At 34.7% G+C, this 21,211-nt stretch overlaps 1 protein-coding gene across 1 annotated transcript in view; it reads left to right on the top strand.

The window, feature by feature from the left end:
• The window catches only part of LOC149796225 (protein MON2 homolog), a 210,821-nt gene extending 197,288 nt beyond the window's left edge, over positions 1-13,533 (top strand). The window contains exons 16-18 of the mRNA XM_089966185.1: positions 1,936-2,140; positions 3,918-4,000; positions 4,769-13,533. Coding sequence (XP_089822311.1) covers positions 1,936-2,140; positions 3,918-4,000; positions 4,769-4,929 — 449 coding nt within the window. The 3' untranslated portion in view covers positions 4,930-13,533. The remainder of the gene's footprint in view (positions 1-1,935; positions 2,141-3,917; positions 4,001-4,768) is intronic.
• The last annotated feature ends 7,678 nt before the right edge of the window (positions 13,534-21,211 follow it).

The raw sequence follows: 21,211 nt of genomic DNA, 5'->3' as shown, positions 1-21,211 counted from the left end.
CCTGACAGTTCATGTTCATTGTACAAAAAGCTAATCATTTTTGTAATGCACTACTTTATTCATAAAAACCATATTTCATATTTTAATCATGAGTGTGTCTTATATTGATTTAATCAATGTGAATAAAAATAGAAACTCAAAAAGAAAACAATCAACTTATTAATTTGCATATGTGATTGTGAACAACAAGAAATATAGAACTACATTTTATTGCGGACACACTCGCAGGGAAGTGAGGAGTTCATTCACTCAGCTGCCCGGAGCATATCATAATCATAACTCCATTCAGAGTGCAAATATGTGTATTTGTATGTGATATATGTATAGTATGTACACTGTTTCAATGATATACCACTCATTGTATAAATTTTTCATTAAAAGGAAACTTGGCAAGCCTTGTTTCCTTTTAATAAAAAAATTATACATCTCATGATATATCATTGATACAGCATACATACACACACACACAGGGGCCCCGAGTGGTCTAAAGTGCTCTCCATCCATTACGGATCACTACCATCTCGCCTCTGTCTGCGTGGGTTCGAGTCTCGGACTTGGTCAATTTGGTATGTGAGAAAGCTTGCCAGTAGCTCATGGGTCGCTGGTTATTTCTGGGGTTTTCTTGGTTTTTTCCTCCACCATTAATACTGGCTGCCATGTATAGCCTATTGTGTGCTGAAAAATGGCGTTAAACCCAACAATATACATGCATGCATGCATGCTTGCTTGCTTGTTTGCATGCATGCATCCATACATACATCCATACATAACATACTTACATCCATACATAACATACATACATCCATCCATCCATCTATCCATACATCCATACATACATACATACATACATACATACATACATACATGGCATACATACATACATACATACATACATACATACATACATACATACATACAATGCTTTAAAAATTAAGACTACTTACCTACTTCTAGTTTTTAAACCAAATTAGTAGGAAACACACACATGCATATTTTGTACCTAATACAATTTTAGAAGAAACTATCACATTTTAAGCAAGCACCTGCCAAAGAAAGACTATTATGTCTACTTCATAGAGGAGAATGATCCTTAATTTAAAGAACAGTATTCTAATAAATGCTTTAAGAATAATAATTGAGTAGTGTTTTTGAATTATGGTTCCCATTGAGTGTTATAATGAAGGATTACTGTGCTTCATTATAATGTAATCTCAATATAAGGCAGTATTCTCAGTGGCTTCTTTAGTGTGTTAATAATTGAGTACTCTTTTTAAGAGCTTCTGTCAAAGTTCATGGTCACTGACTGAAAGAAGAAAATGGTTTCCACACAAACATTTCAGCTCTCAGTTTTATATCTTCACCATTTATGGATTCCCTAATTGTTGAGTAAGAAAGGAACCTATTTATTTTTTTAGGTCAGAGGTTGAGGTCACCAATGACTAAAAGAAGAAAAATGGTTTTTGCATGAAAATTTTAGTTCTAGACCATGTACCTCTACCAAAGTTTGCGGACCATCTTGCACATAAGGCTTTGAAAAGGTCTTTTGATTTTGGAGACAAAGGTCAAAGGTCAAGATTATTGTGTCTCAGAAAAGAATGGGTTTGTAAAATAAGCAATTTTTAGAGTAAGTTCCTTGACCAAACATTATGGATGGCTTACACTTAGGGTTATTAAAAAAACAATTGATTCAGGAGTCCTAAGGTCATAGGTCATGGTAGTCATATGTCTTATAAGAAAATAATGGTTTCTGCACATTAAGTTTGTTTCAGAATCATATATGTTGACCACAAAGTCGGTGAGATTTTGTCAGTAATCTCTATTGTCAGCCTTGTGGTATAAGTGCCTATGTCAAGGACTGTCAGACAAAGGGCAGGCGATTAAATGTGCCCCACATGGTATTCTTGTTACAAGTTAATTATGTTTTTTTTTTTTCAGACACTGATTCTAGTCGAAAGTTGAGGGAGGAGTTTGCAAAATCATGCTTTGAGACATTACTGCAGTTTTCCTTTGTCAACAAGTCCAAGTCAGAAGAGTATCCCATAACAAAGCTTGCCGTATTGTCATTACTACAGAGATGTCAGGAGGTTGTCAAGAAATATGTTGAGGATGAACGGCTTAGTGGAAAATGTCCTTTGCCAAGGTAGTGTATCGAGATATATTTTTAAAATGTTCCCATAGCTTTTCATCTGATTAACAGTCTGTCTATGAATGATTCTGTGTTTCAGTCTGTCTGCTTGTCTGTTTTATTGATCATATAGCCTCTATTATTTTCTCCATAGTTACTTCTCTTTTCCTCTCTATATTTATTTCATAGATGAGAAAATGAATAGATAAATAAGCGAATCAAAATATAGTCTATGAACTTTCATTGTTACTTATTTAAGACAAGGGTACTGTCATTCAGCCAAATATCTGGACACTGAAATATAATTATTCTCTGTCCCACCAAAAATGATCGAAGTAATCTTGACATTAAAATTTCAGATATCACAATAATTACTGTAATGACTGATTGTGGAATTTAAGTGCAGAAGAGCATTATTTGTACTCCAAATATAGGGATAAAGACCAAACCAAATGCATCCAAAATGATGTTATCGAGGGAAAATATGCAGTTGAATAAAGCAAAGACTATTAGAACTTGTGAAATTCATATGTCTTATCACTTTATAAGAGATAAATGCGAATTGAGTTTAGTTTACTTCAAATGGAAAAGATTGCATGTAATAACACACAAAGTTAATACACTTTAGTGAGAACAGGAATTGATGTGCATCACTGATTTGTCTCCCTTTGTAAGCTCTCCTGATGTAAATATAAAAAAACCTGCAATCACATGTTGGCTCGAAGTAATGCTGATGACCACTTATTTTACAGTAATCCATGTGATTCATGAATAATTTGCCAACAATATTATTTTTCCTTTATTATTACCTGTAACAAACTTTCAGCTTGCTTTTTTTAAGGAAATGGTTGTTTACGAGTTATAGAACAAGTCATTTCTTTTTATTGATGAGTATTGACAATACTTTCAGTTAATCCATGGAATAATTAGAACAGTTTAAGCACTTTCACAGTCAGATAACTGACTACTCAATCACTAGTTTTTTTTAGGACAGGTAAAAATAGTCCCTATTTTCGAACTTTTATACAGAAAATTAGAGGGTCATTTAGGTTAGTTACAGAATTTCAGTGTAATGCAGTAACATTTTAATTTAATTTTTAACAAGTACAATTAACATTTTAATTCAAGCTGTAAAAAAAAGTACCATGAATGTACATCAATCTGTATATTTATGTCAAATGTTTTATATATTTTTCAGAATTCCTGCCATTAAAGTCATCATGTATAAACTTCATTGCGAGCTTTTTTGTTTATATCCATGGTGTGTTATTTCAAAAGGAATGCAGTATTCTTTTTTGTGTATATCCATGGTGTATTATTTGAAAAGGAATGCAGTATTCTTTTTTGTGTGTATCCATGGTGTGTTATTTCAAAAGGAATGCAGTATTCTTTTTTGTGTATATCCATGGTGTGTTATTTCAAAAGGAATGCAGTATTCTTTTTTGTGTATATCCATGGTGTGTTATTTCAAAAGGAATGCAGTATTCTTTTTTGTGTATATCCATGGTGTGTTATTTCAAAAGGAATGCAGTATTCTTTTTTGTGTATATCCATGGTGTGTTATTTCAAAAGGAATGCAGTATTCTTTTTTGTGTATATCCATGGTGTGTTATTTGAAAAGTAATGCAGTATTCTTTTTTGTGTATATCCATGGTGTGTTATAAGTTTTGGCGTGTCAAGAGTTTGATGCATTGCGATATGTTTGTCCTCTGCATCAAGAGGACATTTTAACTTGCCAAAGCATTGTTCCTCCATACATTCATCCACCAATAATTATCATATCTATTTGCAGACCTCGCTTGGCAGAGATGGCCTCTGTACTGAAGGCAGTAACAACACTGGTATCTTCATTAAAAAAAGCTCCACCTGGCAATGGTAAGAACGAAGTTGGCTATGAAGGATAAACAATTTATGTGTGATATATTATTTTCTTAATATTAGTTTTACTAATCCTGTATATCCGTTTCAATTCAATGTTTTGGAAAACACACCAAAACATGGCCAGTAATGCTTGCACAGTTGACAATTTTGACATAATTGTTACAACAGGCTTGATGTCTGGTTCCAGTAGGGAAAACATTTGGGTTGCTCGGGTCTTATCCTTCATCTTACCTTATAAGTGTCTACTTTTGTCATCACAGAATTTCTCAAAATTAATCTGGGAAAATCTTGGGAACATATTTCAACATGTTATTGGTTAGAAATATTTATTTTTAAAACAAAAATGGCAGGCTAGAGGTATTTTCTTCTCTATCAAAGACATAGGTCAAATAGGATAAAAACTGAGCCTACTTGAATGAGTCAGATAGCAGTGTTTGTTTGGTTGAATCACAGGAATGATGTCATGTCAAAATTATCAATAAATACAGTTCATCTATTTTTCTGATGCATTTTTTCAGAGTAATAGATACAAGCAATTTTATTTCAAATTTCTGTATTTCTGACCATAGTTATTTTAAATCATTATATTTTTTATTCTCATGAAATCAGTACATTTTGTTTATTCAGGTAAAACTTTAGTAAAATCATAATCCATCAGTCTATGCTGTAGAGAATTTTCAAATTTCAGGGTACCCATTAAATTTGTGTGGTGTATACTGTTAACACTTTTTAAAAAAAACAAACATTTTTATTTCCTTGCAGTTGAGATGAGTGTGTGGAATCAGGTGATCCAGTTATACCCTTCTCTGGTGGACTGCACAACATCCCCCTCACCCAGTGTGTGTAAGGCCCTCAGGGAAGCACTGAGGGAATACAAGGACCTTTTAGCTCCTCCTTCCACAGCTCTCCCTAATGGGAGATAACTCCACTTTTGTTTTAGGTCAAAAGGAATGTGAAAGACTTTTATATCTGAACTCCAGTTTCATGCAACTATTGAGTTCGCAATATGTCATCATAAAAGTTATTTCAAAATGAAAAAATAGAAGAAGAAAAAATCTATAAAAGTAGTTCTTTATCTCAGTTTGCATATTGTTTCTTGATTTATAAATGGCAAGGAGAAAACATGTTGTGCAGAACATTAACCTAGTTACAGTTTCTTGAATTCATCCATCATCAAAGCTGCATGCAAAAATTGTCAGTGACTTCTCACTTTGAAAATAAATGTGATTCAGTTTAACAGCAGGTCAGGTACCATTGCCACAGTACAGTAGCACAAACATCAGTTAGCTTGTCAGGTACCAGTGCTACAGTACAGTAGTGTTAACATTATTTCACTAGCCTGCCAGGTACCAGTGCCACAGTAAAATAGTGTAAACACATTTAATAACAGGTACCACTGACACAGAACAATAGTGTAAACATATGTTTAATAGCCTGCCAGGTACCAGTGACACAGTAAAGTAGTGTAACATAAGTTTAGTAGCCTGCCAGGTACCAGTGACACAGTAAATTAGTGTAAACATATATTTAATAGCCTGCCAGGTACCAGTGACACAGTAAATTAGTGTAAACATCAGTTTAATAGCCTGCCTGGTACCAGTGACACAGTAAATTAGTGTAAACATCAGTTTAATAGCCTGCCAGGTACCAGGGACACAGTACAGTGGTGTCAACATCAGTCAGTACAGGAAAAGTATTGCATTTCTTAGCATTAATCTAGGCTTTGTATTACATTATGATAAAGTACTATTTTCTGTAAGCCATGGTTTGGAGCCACCTCAAAACCACATCATATTAGTTGTATGGTGCATACATGCATTATTAAAGAAAGAAAGACATTTGCATTTAACTTCATTTTATCATGGATGTTGTACAGGGAGGTAAATCTTTATCCCTCCTCCCCCTCTTCCAGCTAGGATATATTTCTGTCCATAGTCTGTCTGGTCCGTCCATCAATGTTCTTTTCTCTAGAGCTTTATCTCAAGACATTTCAACCAAATTTGATACATGTATCGGGCAAGTTCCATAGGTTTCCATATTCAATGTTTTTCTTACCATGGAAACAAAGTGTAGCACAAGTAAAGGAAATATTTAGAGTGCTGGCCAGTAGGATGATATCATAAGTAGTTGAAGAATTGAGGGTGCTATACTATGTATGTATGTATGTGTGTGTTTGTGTGTCTGTGTGTCTGTCTGTTGTGTGTGTGTCTGTCTGTATGTATGTATGTCTGTATCTATGTATGTATGTCTGTATTTATGTATGTCTATCTGTATGTCTATCTGTCTGTCTGTATGTATGTATGTATGCATGTATGTATGTATCTCTGTATGTATGTCTAAGTATGTATGTCTGTATCTATGTGTGTATGTGTGCATGCATGCATGTATGTATGTATATATGTATGTATGATGTTTTACAGCACCCCAGCACAAAAGTGGTTTTTGCAGTGCCAACAAAATGCAATGTTTAAACCACACAAAAAAATTGAAAAATGACCAACACAAGAATTCAGGAACATAAACACTTTTGGATAAATATTAATTTGAGAGCTGGGCTATGAATCGGTATGTGAGCAAGGGGCCAGGGGGATATATCATCTCTAATTTATCCTCGCAGCACATACCTGATATCGTCCATTGGCTGCTTATTGCTGAATGTGTAATATAAGCTTGAAAAATATTTATTGCAAAATATCGTACATTGGTCTAGAATTGCTCATGATCAGAGATAATCACTGGTATAATCTTAAGATCAGGAAAATTTTAAATTATAATTATCATGAAAGATAAATCTGTTATGCTACCCAGGGTAGAATGAACATGAACCAACTAATCACATGTTACACAGGGTAGAATGAACATGATCCAACTAATCACATGCTACCCAGGGTAGAATGAACATGAACCAACTAATCACATGCTACCCAGGGTAGAATGAATATGAACCAACTAATCACATGCTACCAAGGGTAGAATGAACATGAACCAACTAATCACATGTTACCCAGGGTAGAATGAACATGAACCAACTAATCACATGCTACCCAGGGTAGAATGAATATGAACCAACTAATCACATGCTACCCAGTGTAGAATGAACATGAACCAACTAATCACATGCTACCCAGTGTAGAATGAACATGAACCAACTAATCACATGCTACCCAGGGTAGAATGAATATGAACCAACTAATCACATGCTACCAAGGGTAGAATGAACATGAACAACTAATCAGATGCTACCCAGGGTAGAGTGAACATGAACCAACTAATCACATGCTACCAAGGGTAGAATGAACATGAACCAACTAATCACATACTACCCAGTGTAGAATGAACATGAACCAACTAATCACATGCTACCCAGGGTAGAATGGACATGAACCAACTAATCACATGCTAAGAAGGGCAGAATGAACATGAACCAACTAATCACATGCTACCCAGGGTAGAATGAACATGAACCAACTAATCACATGCTACCAAGGATAGAATGAACATGAACCAACTAATCACATGCTACCCAGGGTAGAATGAACATGAACCAACTAATCACATGCTACCCAGGGTAGAATGAACATGAACCAACTAATCACATGCTACCCAGTGTAGAATGAACATGAACCAACTAATCACATGCTACCCAGTGTAGAATGAACATGAACCAACTAACATGAACCAACTAATCACATACTACCAAGGATAGAATGGACATGAACCAACTAATCACATGCTACCCAGGGTAGAATGAACATGAACCAACTAATCACATGCTACCAAGGGTAGAATGAACATGAACCAACTAATCACATGCTACCCAGGGTAGAATGAACATGAACCAACTAATCACATGCTACCCAGGGTAGAATGGACATGAACCAACTAATCACATGCTACCCAGTGTAGAATGAACATGAACCAACTAATCACATGCTACCAAGGATAGAATGAACATGAACCAACTAATCACATGCTACCCAGGGTAGAATGAACATGAACCAACTAATCACATGCTACCCAGGGTAGAATGAACATGAACAACTAATCAGATGCTACCCAGTGTAGAATGAACATGATCCAACTAATCACATGCTACCAGATGTCATACATGTGCTTCATTCACCTTCATGCTATAAAATGATAAGTACTTAAGTTTAAAATGTACCTTATCTTTGAACTTGAACAATTTACTTTTAGAAGCGATGATTGATTTTAATATACTAGTCACATTTAATGTAATACGACATGTATGTCTCAAATTATTATTGTCTAATTTAAATCATTAATACCTAAAGAAGAATGATTATTTTCAAGACAGATTGTTTCATAAGTGCTAATGGGAATAAATTTTGTTTGCATCTTTGCCTTTGAGAATACTCTATTTTGGATGTGATGTCATAAACATTTAAAGGATTTCTCAATATTTATATTGCCAGTGTGAGATATCTGTGTGACAGTGATAATAATAGAATATCAGCCTGTGTACAGTACTCCTTCATTATAATACTGTTTATGGGGGTCAAAGAGTTTATCACCTTATAGTGAGATCATCTCATAATAAAGTCAGTGATACAGTATTCCCTTATTTTAATGCTGTTTATGGGGGTCATAGATTTGACCACCTTATAGTGAAATTACCTTATAATGAGGTCTCTGATACAGTATTCCCTTATTTTAATGCTGTCTATGGGGGTCATAGTTTACGTCCTTATAGAGACACTACCTTATAATAAAGTCATTGATTCAATACTCCCTTATTTTAATGCTTTTTATGGGGGTCATATAGTTTAACACCTTATAGTGAGATTTCATTATAATAAAAAAAGTGATACAATGCTCCCTTATTCTAATGCTGTTTATCGTGGTAATAATTAAACATTTATAGTGAGATTACCTTATAGTGAAATCATTAATATAGTGTTCCCTTATTTTAATGCTGTTTATGGGGGTCATAAAATGTACCATCATAAAGTGAGATTACCTTATAATGAGGTACATGGTACATATTGTACTACCACCAAATGCAGGGCTGTCAAACCTTTTTTGACTGTGTGCCAAAACAACATGCTTAAAGTCATGGGCTGCATAACCAAAAACAGTTATATATCAATAATTATACATATTGATTACAATGCATATTTTTAAAAGGACTGCCTACATGGCCATGGGCCACACAGTGTGAAAGACTGAGCCATGTGCAGGCCATGGGTTGGACCTAATGAAATGGAATCTATGGCTATACATGCCTTACAACAGCGGCATGAACAGTGTTATAATGAAGGGCCTTATAGTGAGGGTGTACTGTACAACTTGCATTTACCCGAAAACATAACTGACCTAGATTGCCATCACATGCAAAGTTAGTTGAAGGTCAGCACTGTTCTACTTCTAATTGCAAGTGAGCATTATATATTGTGATCTAGAGTTGATGTGTGGCTGGTACAGTGATATATATGGACTGTTGTATTTGGTGTTTGGTATGTGGTTCATGTGATCTAGAGTTGATGTGTGGATGATACATTGATAGATATGGATTATTGAATTTGGTGTTGGGTATGTGGTCTATGTGATCTAGAGTTGATATGTGGAAGATACAGTGATATATATGGATTATTGAATTTGGTGTTGGGTATGTGGTCCAAGTAATCTTGAGTTGATATGTGGAAGATACAGTGATATGGATTATTGAATTTGGTGTTGGGTATGTGGTCCATCTGATCTAGAGTTGATATGTGGAAGATACAGTGATATGAAATACTGAATTTGGTGTTGGGTATGTAGTCCATGTGATCTAGAGCTAATATGTGGAAGATACAGTGATATGGACTATTGAATTTGGTATTGGGTATGTGGTCCATGTGATCTAGAGTTGATATGTGGAAGATACAGTGATATGGACTATTGAATTTGGTGTTGGGTATGTGGTCCATGTGATCTAGAGTTGATATGTGGAAGATACAGTGATAGATATGGATTATTGAATTTGGTGTTGGGTATGTGGTCCATGTGATCTAGAGTTGATGTGTGGAAGATACAGTGATATGGATTATTGAATTTGGTGTTGGGTATGTGGTCCATGTGATCTAGAGTTGATATGTGGAAGATACAGTGATATGAAATACTGAATTTGGTGTTGGGTATGTAGTCCATGTGATCTAGAGTTGATATGTGGAAGATACAGTGATATGGACTATTGAATTTGGTGTTGGGTATGTGGTCCATGTGATCTAGAGTTGATGTGTGGAAGATACAGTGATATGGATTATTGAATTTGGTGTTGGGTATGTGGTCCATCTGATCTAGAGTTGATATGTGGAAGATACAGTGATATGAAATACTGAATTTGGTGTTGGGTATGTAGTCCATGTGATCTAGAGCTAATATGTGGAAGATACAGTGATATGGACTATTGAATTTGGTATTGGGTATGTGGTCCATGTGATCTAGAGTTGATATGTGGAAGATACAGTGATATGGACTATTGAATTTGGTGTTGGGTATGTGGTCCATGTGATCTAGAGTTGATATGTGGAAGATACAGTGATAGATATGGATTATTGAATTTGGTGTTGGGTATGTGGTCCATGTGATCTAGAGTTGATGTGTGGAAGATACAGTGATATGGATTATTGAATTTGGTGTTGGGTATGTGGTCCATGTGATCTAGAGTTGATATGTGGAAGATACAGTGATATGAAATACTGAATTTGGTGTTGGGTATGTAGTCCATGTGATCTAGAGTTGATATGTGGAAGATACAGTGATATGGACTATTGAATTTGGTGTTCAGTATGTGGTCCATGTGATCTAGATCTAGAGTTGATGTGTGGATGATACAGTGATAGATATGGACTGTTGTATTTGGTGTTGGTATGTAGTCTATTAGATCTAGAGCTGATCTGTGGCCATCATACTATTATAGATATGGACTACTGAATTGGGTGTTGTGTATGTGATACATGTGATCTAGTGTTGATATGTGCTGTTACAAAATGATACAGACTGTTGAGTTTGGTGTTGGATATGTGGTCAAAAAACAAACAAATATAGTATGTGTATTTGCCTGTGTGAGCTGCTATCTTACAGGTTTTGTTCCAAAGAAGCCCAGTAAGCTGGACATGTACATATTCATCCCATGGTCTAATTGGTCTTTAATGAAAACAGTGTTGCTTAGACATCCAGCCATCTTGAAAATTTTATGTACTCCTTCTGAATGGATGGTCATATCACCACTGTGTTTTCACTGAAAGACTTCTTATGATGTCTAGTTGGTCCTAATAAAAGGATGCCAGTCTGGTGTCCAATATGGCCACCATGACAGCCATCTTAAGAATCATGTTATTGCTACTGTGCCTGAATAGATGGTCATATCAACATGGGGTTTTCCCTAAAACACTTTCTAATATGAATAGATGGTCATATCAGCATGGGGTTTTCACTTATAGACATTCTAATATGATTATATGGGCCTCAGTGCAAATGGTGCCAATCTGGTGTCCAATATGGCCACAATGGAAGTTATCATGAAATCTTGTTATCCAGCTTGAAAATATTATTGCTACTCCCCCTGCATGGATTGTCATATCAAGATGGGGTTTTCACTTTCATAGGGCAATCCACAGATATTACATACTTCTGATAGCGTGACAGTGTGTAATGTGAAGTTGTTTGCATTTGCAACATGCCTAGTGGAGAGAATATTGACATTCCTCTAAACTATGTTAACATACTATGGCATAGATTTCTTGTGGAAATCATTCTTGATCTAGGCACACATCTCATCAAAATCACTGCCCCCAATGTCATTGAAAAAAAATAACTAATCCAAAGTAATTAAGCAGGTATTAAAATAGGGAAAATTAATTTTGCTTGAGTCAGCAATGCCAGCTTCTTAAAGTGCAATGAATGAATATATAAAAAGTAAACAAAATATATCAGCTCATTTTTTACAATTGACCTTTGAAGTCCAGGAAGAGAAAATTACTAAGCAGAGCTAGCAGTTTTGTTTTACAGGTGCACATCTGAAGTAAGGCCAAGCTGTATATTCCATAAGCCAAATTCCATTATCAATCATTTATTAACATAAAGGAAATTAAAAGTTTGTTTAACTATATCTAAGATATACAAGGTCTTTCTTTTAAATAGCCAGGATTACCAGTGAGGAAATCCTGGGAATTATTTTTCTTTAATAATTAAACCCTGTGCAATATACAGTACTGTAGTGTGCCACCATAAGTCTTCTTATGATGTCTAGTTGGTCCTAAATGATAGTGGTGCCAATCGGCCACCAGAGCAGCCATCTTTAAAATCTTGTTCTTGCTGCTTCGCCTGAATGGATGATCATATTAACACTGAGTTTTTGCTGAAAGACTTCTTATGATGTCTAGTTGATCCTAAATGAAAATGGTGCCAATCTGAAGTCCCATAAGGCCAAGAGAGCAGCCATCTTAAAAATTTTCTTATCACAACTCTGCTTTACCAGGTCATATTGATGTGGGGTTTTCACCAGAAGACTTCTTATGATGTACAGTTGATCTTAAATGAAAATCCAGGTGCCAATCTGATATCCAGTATTGCTGCCAGACAGTGACCATCTTGAAAATCATGTTATTGCTATTCCTTGTGAATCAACATGAGGTTTTTCTTATCATGTCATGGTATAAATGAAAATGGTGAAGTTTGAACATTTTGTTTTTGGAAAAGAATGCCAAAGATGGTTTCAACACTCAGCATATAAAAGGAAGAAATGGTCTTATCTTCAATTCCTGGAAATTATTTTAGTCCACTGGAGCATCAGAGCAACTTTTATTTTATTCCTTATGTGCTAAAGCAACAAAATTTGTTACCATACATACTTGCCAACAAGTCGAGCCCAACTGCTAACAACACCAACCTGGATCTGCCATTGCATAATGCACCAGCATATCAAGGTCTATGTTTGTTCTGCTGATTTCTCCTAATGAATTGCATAGAACTAGATCTGCCAGCACATTTTGCAATGGCAGATTTTTTCAGTGCAGTTTGCATTTGGACTCGTCCTGTAAGCAAGTAAATACAAGTTACTACTTTAAAGAGTTTGTCTACTGCACTTGGGTATTTATTAACTGCAACTGTTGCATTGTAATAGATCATAAAACTAAATAATACAGATGTTTGCTAACAACTCAATTTATTCTTCAAAATGTGATGAGCATTGTATGTTATATTTAAATATTACACAATCATGCAAGATATTCCACGGTAATAGGGATAACATTATGTCATTATGTACAGTGCAAATGATATGTAACAATAGTTTTTTTTAATTATATTTTATATGAATGATATATTTGTTGACAATGTAATGTAACTTTTCTGTTTCATGGATGTACATTATATGTGTAAAGGTTCACAAAAGCTTAATAGAGTATTGTCTCGGTTCTAAAAATAGGAATCTGCACAATTTGTTTTTATACGCAAATCTGGTTTGCAATTCTAAAGGGATCATATATACACTGGAAGACATAAATAAAAACTCAAAAATGAAATTAGCTTTTCATTTATCCAGACTATTTTGGTATGAGAATTGGAATTAAGAGTAGTAAAACAAGCTGTGAACAAATTAGATAATCATATGTATTTTATATAATCAGTAATGGCAGATGTTATAGAAATAATCTCTCTCTCTTTCTCTCTCTCACTCACACACACACACACACACAAACACACACAATACATGTATTGTTACAATACATAATAACCGCCTAGTGGTTAGAGCATCCACCTTAGATGCAGGAGGTCACAGGTTCAATTCTTGGCCAAGTCATACCAAGGACCTATAAAAAAAAAAAAGGTTCTAACAGCTTCTGCTCTAGGTGCACAGCGTTAAGAGGTTAGTGTTAGGGCTGGTTGGCCTGGTGTCAGGATAATGTGACTGGGTGGGACATCATCCTACATGTCTGCAGCATGATACCCCAGTGCTAGTCATCACTATGAACTGCCACACTGCAGACATTGTAACAATATGACTGAATTTTTTTTAAAGCAACATTAAAAATCCAAATTTCACACACACATACAAAAAATAATAATTAATTTTTCTTCCTCTTCTCCGTCCAGTAGTCCTCAAATAAAATCATTCTGGAGATTATGAAAAAGTACTTTTAAAGATTTAAACTGAAGTATCTTGGGACAAAAAATATTGTCCATGGAAACATTGTCCTAAAACCTTGAGGGAAGCCCAGGATATTTCATCCTCACATCTGAAAAACAAAATCCTCCTAAATACTGGAGTATTTCCTACCACATTTAAACAACACATGAGTAAAGTTGGAGACAAAGAAATGGAGGATGGAAGACTGGATTATTTGATGCAATAGTTATGGTTTCTGGACACTGTACACATAAATATAATATATACTCTCATAAAAGCCAGGTCCAGCTGCAACAACATAGGGGGCCCTGAGTGACCAAGTGGTCTAAAGCGCTCACCATTATGGATCACTGCAATTTCACCTCTGTCAGCGTGGGTTCAAGTCTCAGGCTCGTCCAATGTGGGTATGTGAGAAAGCTTGCCAGTAGCTTCTCGTGGGTTAGTGGTTCTTTCCAGTGTTTTCCCAAGTTCTTCCTCCACCAGTAATACTGGCAGCCATGTGTAGCCTATCTTGTGATGGAAAATGGCGTTAAACCCTACAACAACAACAAACAACATAGTCCCAGATATATAATGTACCAGGATATAGACTGTTTGTTCTACTGATTACTCCTTGTAAACTGCATAGACCTAGATCTGCTAGCCAATCAGCATATCCGAATCTATGCAGTTTTTAATGAGATCAGACTTGTAAGTATAGACTAGATTCATGCATGCACAAAACAACAAAACATGCATTTACTGTGTTCTCAAAGGGATTGTTTTGGAGGCTTGATGCAGGTTGTTTTAAAGGTTCAGCGCAGGAAACTGGATCAAAAGTGATCTGTGACCACTACCATCAAAAGCAATTACTTTTGCAAATGTCTTAAATTGTTATTTTTAAAAAAAATATGATTCCAATTAACAAAATTACTTGAATTGAATTTTTCTTTGAATCACTTTAAATTTATGGGTATCAAAATTTCATGACTTGGTTCAAAAATGTATAGTCTAGGTAACTTCATTTCATGGACTTCTGATACAAAAAGCAAAACAAAGACATCATCTGCAATAATTGGATTGATTAGATAAGTTACTCCTCGCTAACACTGTATAAGTGTAAATCTGAATCAAAGATGTCAACATCCTTTTGCCTATATGTAGAAGTAACCTTAATTCCACTGCAGTTAGGTTTTTCAGTGTCATTAAATATTGATGTCAAAACAAAAAGCCTTTGACAGTTTGAGATTTAGAGTTAAAAAAAGCCAATGACAGAGAAACAGGCTTTATCGAAACAAAGCTGGTATCTTCTCAGTATGTAAACAGCTCGAAGTTGAGTTAATGAATTTCACTCTCTCATCTACCACATCATTGCTGTGATAGTGATCATAAGAGAGGGAAGCTTGAGGTAAAAATATTTTACCGGTGCAGCATGTCTGACCCTAAGGAGTCCTGTTTTATTGACTAGAATTTGATACCACGAAAACTACATGCTGATCATTAGTCCATACAAACTTAAGATGGTATTGCTCTTTAATATTTTGAAAGCACATTGCAGGGAGAGAATACTGTCTCTTTCAAAGGAAAATCACATCATGCTTTTTTGGTTGGGGGGCATGCACTAAACCATAGATTTATCCGTCAACAAATTCTCAGACAAGGTATGTATCTAGTGCTTTATGGCACCTTTTTACAGAAGCAGTCATGCATTTCCAATAAAAGGTCACAAAAATTTAAATTTCCAAGAAGAAACTCAAGTCACACTTTCATGAATGTTAGTCAGCCAAGGTGATCAGTGAGGTGATGTGGGAGGATTGCCTAGGTGATATGATAGGAAGGTTTGCCCAGGTGACAAGGGAGGTTTATGCAGGTGATATGTGATGATTGCCCAGATGATCAGTGAGATGATATGGGAGGATTGCCTAGGTGATATGGGAGGATTGCCCAGGTGATAAAGGAGGTTTGCACAGGTGATATGTGCGGATTGCCCAGGTGATAAGTGAGTTTTCCCAGGTTGTACAGGAGGATTGCCTAGGTGATATGGGAGTATTGCCCAAGTAATGAAGGAGGTTTGCATAAATGATAAGGGAGGTTTGCCCAGGTGATATGGGAGGACTGTGGAGATGTATTATGAGATAAGACTTTTATTGACCTGAAAAAATTTCTATCCTTAACACACTAATTGGTTTACCTTAATACATGTTAAAATATCACTTCAAATGGATACAGTTAAAATAGGTTTTGAGAAAGTAGGGACTGACCTGCAGATAGTTTATTCAATAGTTATATATATATATGTATGTATGAAAATCAGTAACAACTTTGTGTTCTTGTGTTTCGTTTGCTAATTGGAAAAATGAACTGTAATTGTGATCAATAGAATGAAAAAATGTGATATTTTTATATTTTTTTATTCATGAAATGGCTAATATTTAAATGGTACACAATAATTACTTTTACATTAATCTGTCCAGTCAGTATGAAGTGTCTAAGGGGAGATAATACAGTGCCTTCATGATTGATACATTATGCTGAATATTTTTATGGATGAATAGCTGCGAATGTAAGTCAAGGATATGTGTGCTTGGAAACACGGTGACATTTCAATTTCTTGAACTTTTATGCTTTTATGTTTGTCAGATGTTTGGAATTTTCATTAAATTACATAAAGTTTTATTGAGTATTTGTTATAAAATGGATATTATATATTCTCTATGAAGTAAAGAAGGACACAAACTGGATAATTTTGCATTTTGTGCTGCATGTACAGGATCGAATAGAGTCAGTAGATTCAAGCCGAGATTTAATGTTCATGAAATTATGCATGCAAATTAAATCAGATAAAATTTATATTGTTCCTCAAATTTCTTAAACCTATTATGATATATATTTCACAGTACTGTCAACAAACTTGGTAGCTTATCAATCACAGTATGCGTTACTATGGTATACTTTAGTGCATTTTTTATTTTTGGGGGTTTAGGGATGGGGTTAAGAGGCATGCTCAGAATATCGATTTAACTCCTATTTTGTTGTGACTTTAAATTAGTGCTCTGTCTTGCAGCAAAAACAGGTACCCAATGAATTTAATGTGATTGTTCTATATATATATATATATATATATATATATATATATATATATATATATATATATATATATATATATATATATAGGGATCAATAATAAAAGAAATATAAAAAAGCATTGTTCATCATGAAGTAATAATTCATTTTTAAGATTTCACTAAGTTTCTCTTCTTTCATATAAACATGGTTTGATCTCCTATAAATCTTAAAGGGACTTTTTCTGAGTAGAATGATACCATGTAATCTGATACATCTTAAAGGGACTTTTTCTGAGTAGGATGATACCGTGTAATCTGATACATCTTAAAGGGACTTTTTCTGAGTAGAATGATACCATGTAATCTGATACATCTTAAAGGGACTTTTTCTGAGTAGGATGATACCATGTAATCTGATACATCTTAAAGGGACTTTTTCTGAGTAGAATGATACCATGTAATCTGATACTTCTTAAAGGGACTTTTTCTGAGTAGGATGATACCATGTAATCTGATACATCTTAAAGGGACTTTTTCTGAGTAGAATGATGCCATGTAATCTGATACTTCTTAAACTGACTTTTTCTGAGTAGGATGATACCATGTAATCTGATACATCTTAAAGGGACTTTTTCTGAGTAGGATGATACCATGTAATCTGATACTTCTTAAAGGGACTTTTTCTGAGTAGGATGATACCATGTAATCTGATACATCTTAAAGGACTTTTTCTGAGTAGAATGATACCATGTAATCTGATACTTCTTAAAGGGACTTTTTCTGAGTAGGATGATACCATGTAATCTAATACATCTTAAAGGGACTTTTTCTGAGTAGAATGATACCATGTAATCTAATACTTCTTAAAGGGACTTTTTCTGAGTAGAATGACACCATGTAATCTGATACATCTTAAAGGGACTTTTTCTGAGTAGGATGATACCATGTAATCTGATACTTCTTAAAGGGACTTTTTCTGAGTAGGATGATACCATGTAATCTGATACTTCTTAAAGGGACTTTTTCTGAGTAGGATGATACTGTGTAATCTGATACATCTTAAAGGGACTTTTTCTGAGTAGAATGATACCATGTAATCTGATACATCTTAAAGGGACTTTTTCTGAGTAGGATGATACCATGTAATCTGATACATCTTAAAGGGACTTTTTCTGAGTAGAATGATACCATGTAATCTGATACTTCTTAAAGGGACTTTTTCTGAGTAGGATGATACCATGTAATCTGATACATCTTAAAGGGACTTTTTCTGAGTAGAATGATGCCATGTAATCTGATACTTCTTAAACTGACTTTTTCTGAGTAGGATGATACCATGTAATCTGATACATCTTAAAGGGACTTTTTCTGAGTAGGATGATACCATGTAATCTGATACTTCTTAAAGGGACTTTTTCTGAGTAGGATGATACCATGTAATCTGATACATCTTAAAGGGACTTTTTCTGAGTAGAATGATACCATGTAATCTGATACTTCTTAAAGGGACTTTTTCTGAGTAGGATGATACCATGTAATCTGATACATCTTAAAGGGACTTTTTCTGAGTAGAATGATACCATGTAATCTGATACTTCTTAAAGGGACTTTTTCTGAGTAGAATGATACCATGTAATCTGATACATCTTAAAGGGACTTTTTCTGAGTAGGATGATACCATGTAATCTGATACTTCTTAAAGGGACTTTTTCTGAGTAGGATGATACTGTGTAATCTGATACATCTTAAAGGGACTTTTTCTGAGTAGAATGATACCATGTAATCTGATACATCTTAAAGGGACTTTTTCTGAGTAGGATGATACCATGTAATCTGATACATCTTAAAGGGACTTTTTCTGAGTAGAATGATACCATGTAATCTGATACTTCTTAAAGGGACTTTTTCTGAGTAGAATGGTAACCATGGAATCAAACCCCATTACTCCTATGTAAAAGTCAGTTTTGCTAACCACTGAGCTGCCACACTTCGTTTTGCTGTAGGTGCCTCAAAATAAATTATATCGTTTACATGCAACTGCATAATCATGATGGAGTAGGGGGACAGCCATAAAATATGTACACAAAAATTCAGCCAGTTTTTACACACACACACACACACATGCACACACACACTGCACAGCTTACACTTTTGTAACACCTCCTGCATATGTAATTTCTGGAGGTTCCCAAGTAAAAAAAATGTAAAAAATGTTGAAAGTGTTTTTAATTTTCACCAATATATGTCCAAATTTAAACAAGGCTTTATTTTATTTTAACTGAATGCCACAATTTTAGTATATACAGAATGCAAATGCTTTAGTTTCTATATGCCAACGATAATGTGGAGCATATTATGATGTCCTTCTGTACATACTTAAATATGTCCGTGCATCTGGCCCCTATTTTGTTTCTTCTTAATAACTCAGGATCTCCACCATCTTCCATTAATAGGCTCCTTCAGTACATTGTATTTGGGAGAAGGAAACCTAATGACTTTGGGCTCAAAAGGTCCAGGTTCAAGGTCACAAGAACTGAAAGCAGAGAAAAATAGTTTCCACAAAATAACCTGACTTGTATAATTAGATACCTTTACCAAATTTTTTTAATGACTTGCATCTGACATAATGAAGCACTGGATGGCTGTATAGGGGACAAAAATAGGCAGCTATTGATTTAGTGGTGAATAGGTCTAAGGCAAAGAACACCAATAGAAGAAAAATGGTTTTCTTAAAATAACGACACTTTCGGCGTGTAATGTACTGTTATTTGTCAATTGATTTAAACATTAGCGTAAACTGTTCAAATACATGGCTCTTTTTTAATTGTCACTTATTCATCAATACTATTTCAACAAATTAATTTACAAATATCACAAAAAGAAGTGAACTTTTGTCCATGTTATGCTAAAATAAGTTGCAATTTTCTAATGCGTGACAGTAACATAATGCAGTAATATTTTGCATCAATCATATAATTAAATGCAGTATACAAAATGAAGGAACAATAAATATTACTAAGTTAAACTTCTAGATACGGGGCAAAATTTACCAAGTGTTTTAGACAAATCTGTTAGAAGTATGTTACAACTTGGTTGAAGTATATTCCAGCATGTTAGAAGTGAACAACGACGACAAATTGTAAAGAAATTTTAATTTTAATTTTTTCAACAAAATCTATAATCAAACCTGCATGCACAAAAATGCTTAATTTTTTGTTCCACTACTTTAATTTTTTTTTCGTAGTGTTTTGGCAAATCCCGTTAATAGGGGTGCTTCAAAAAGCCTTTAAATGTGTTGGACATTTAATTTTTTTAAGTTTTATAAACTAAAACACAAAAAAATTAATAAATAATTTCCTGTTCTGGTGGCAACTAATTAATGTTCTTATCTATTTGCAATTACAATAATGTAGTATTCCCACACCTTCTTCTTTGTTTATACCCCCTCCCACCTATTTAAAAAAAAAAACGAAAATCTTCAAGGATATAAAAGGCACAAAACTTAGTCTTTTTGTTGATTGATTTTATAATTTTGAACCTGACAGTCTCAAAAAAGTCCCTAACACTGTCGACTTAATGGAGTTTCAAAGAAAATGGAAGCTCTCAATGTAAACAAGCAAACAGACTGCTCACTGTCCTTTACTTGCAGCTGCCTCGTTGGCGCTCAGCATTAACAGGTTAGTGCTAGGACTGGTCGGACAGGTATCAGGGTAATGTGACTAGGTGCTAAATGTCTGTGGCATGATGCTCCAGTGCTTGACATCATAGCGATATGACTGAAAAATTGTTAAAGCTGTGTTAAAGATCCTAATCAGACACTCACAAACACAAATACACACACACACACACACACACACATCAGTGAACAACGTAAGCTTTGTTAATTTTTTATATCATTGAAGCCTTTTTTTTAAAAAATTGGTAGTGGGTTACAAACAAGCGGGATGTTGTGCTATATCAATACCATCAGTTAAAATTAATCACAATGTACAGTCTCTGTTGTGCTGATTTGAAGTCATACAGCTCAAA

The sequence above is a fragment of the Sinohyriopsis cumingii genome, chromosome 7, assembly GCF_028554795.1.
Source record: "Sinohyriopsis cumingii isolate HCF-2022 chromosome 7, ASM2855479v2, whole genome shotgun sequence".
In the NCBI taxonomy this organism is placed as follows: domain Eukaryota; kingdom Metazoa; phylum Mollusca; class Bivalvia; order Unionida; family Unionidae; genus Sinohyriopsis; species Sinohyriopsis cumingii.
This window is presented reverse-complemented; position numbering and strand designations above follow the sequence as displayed.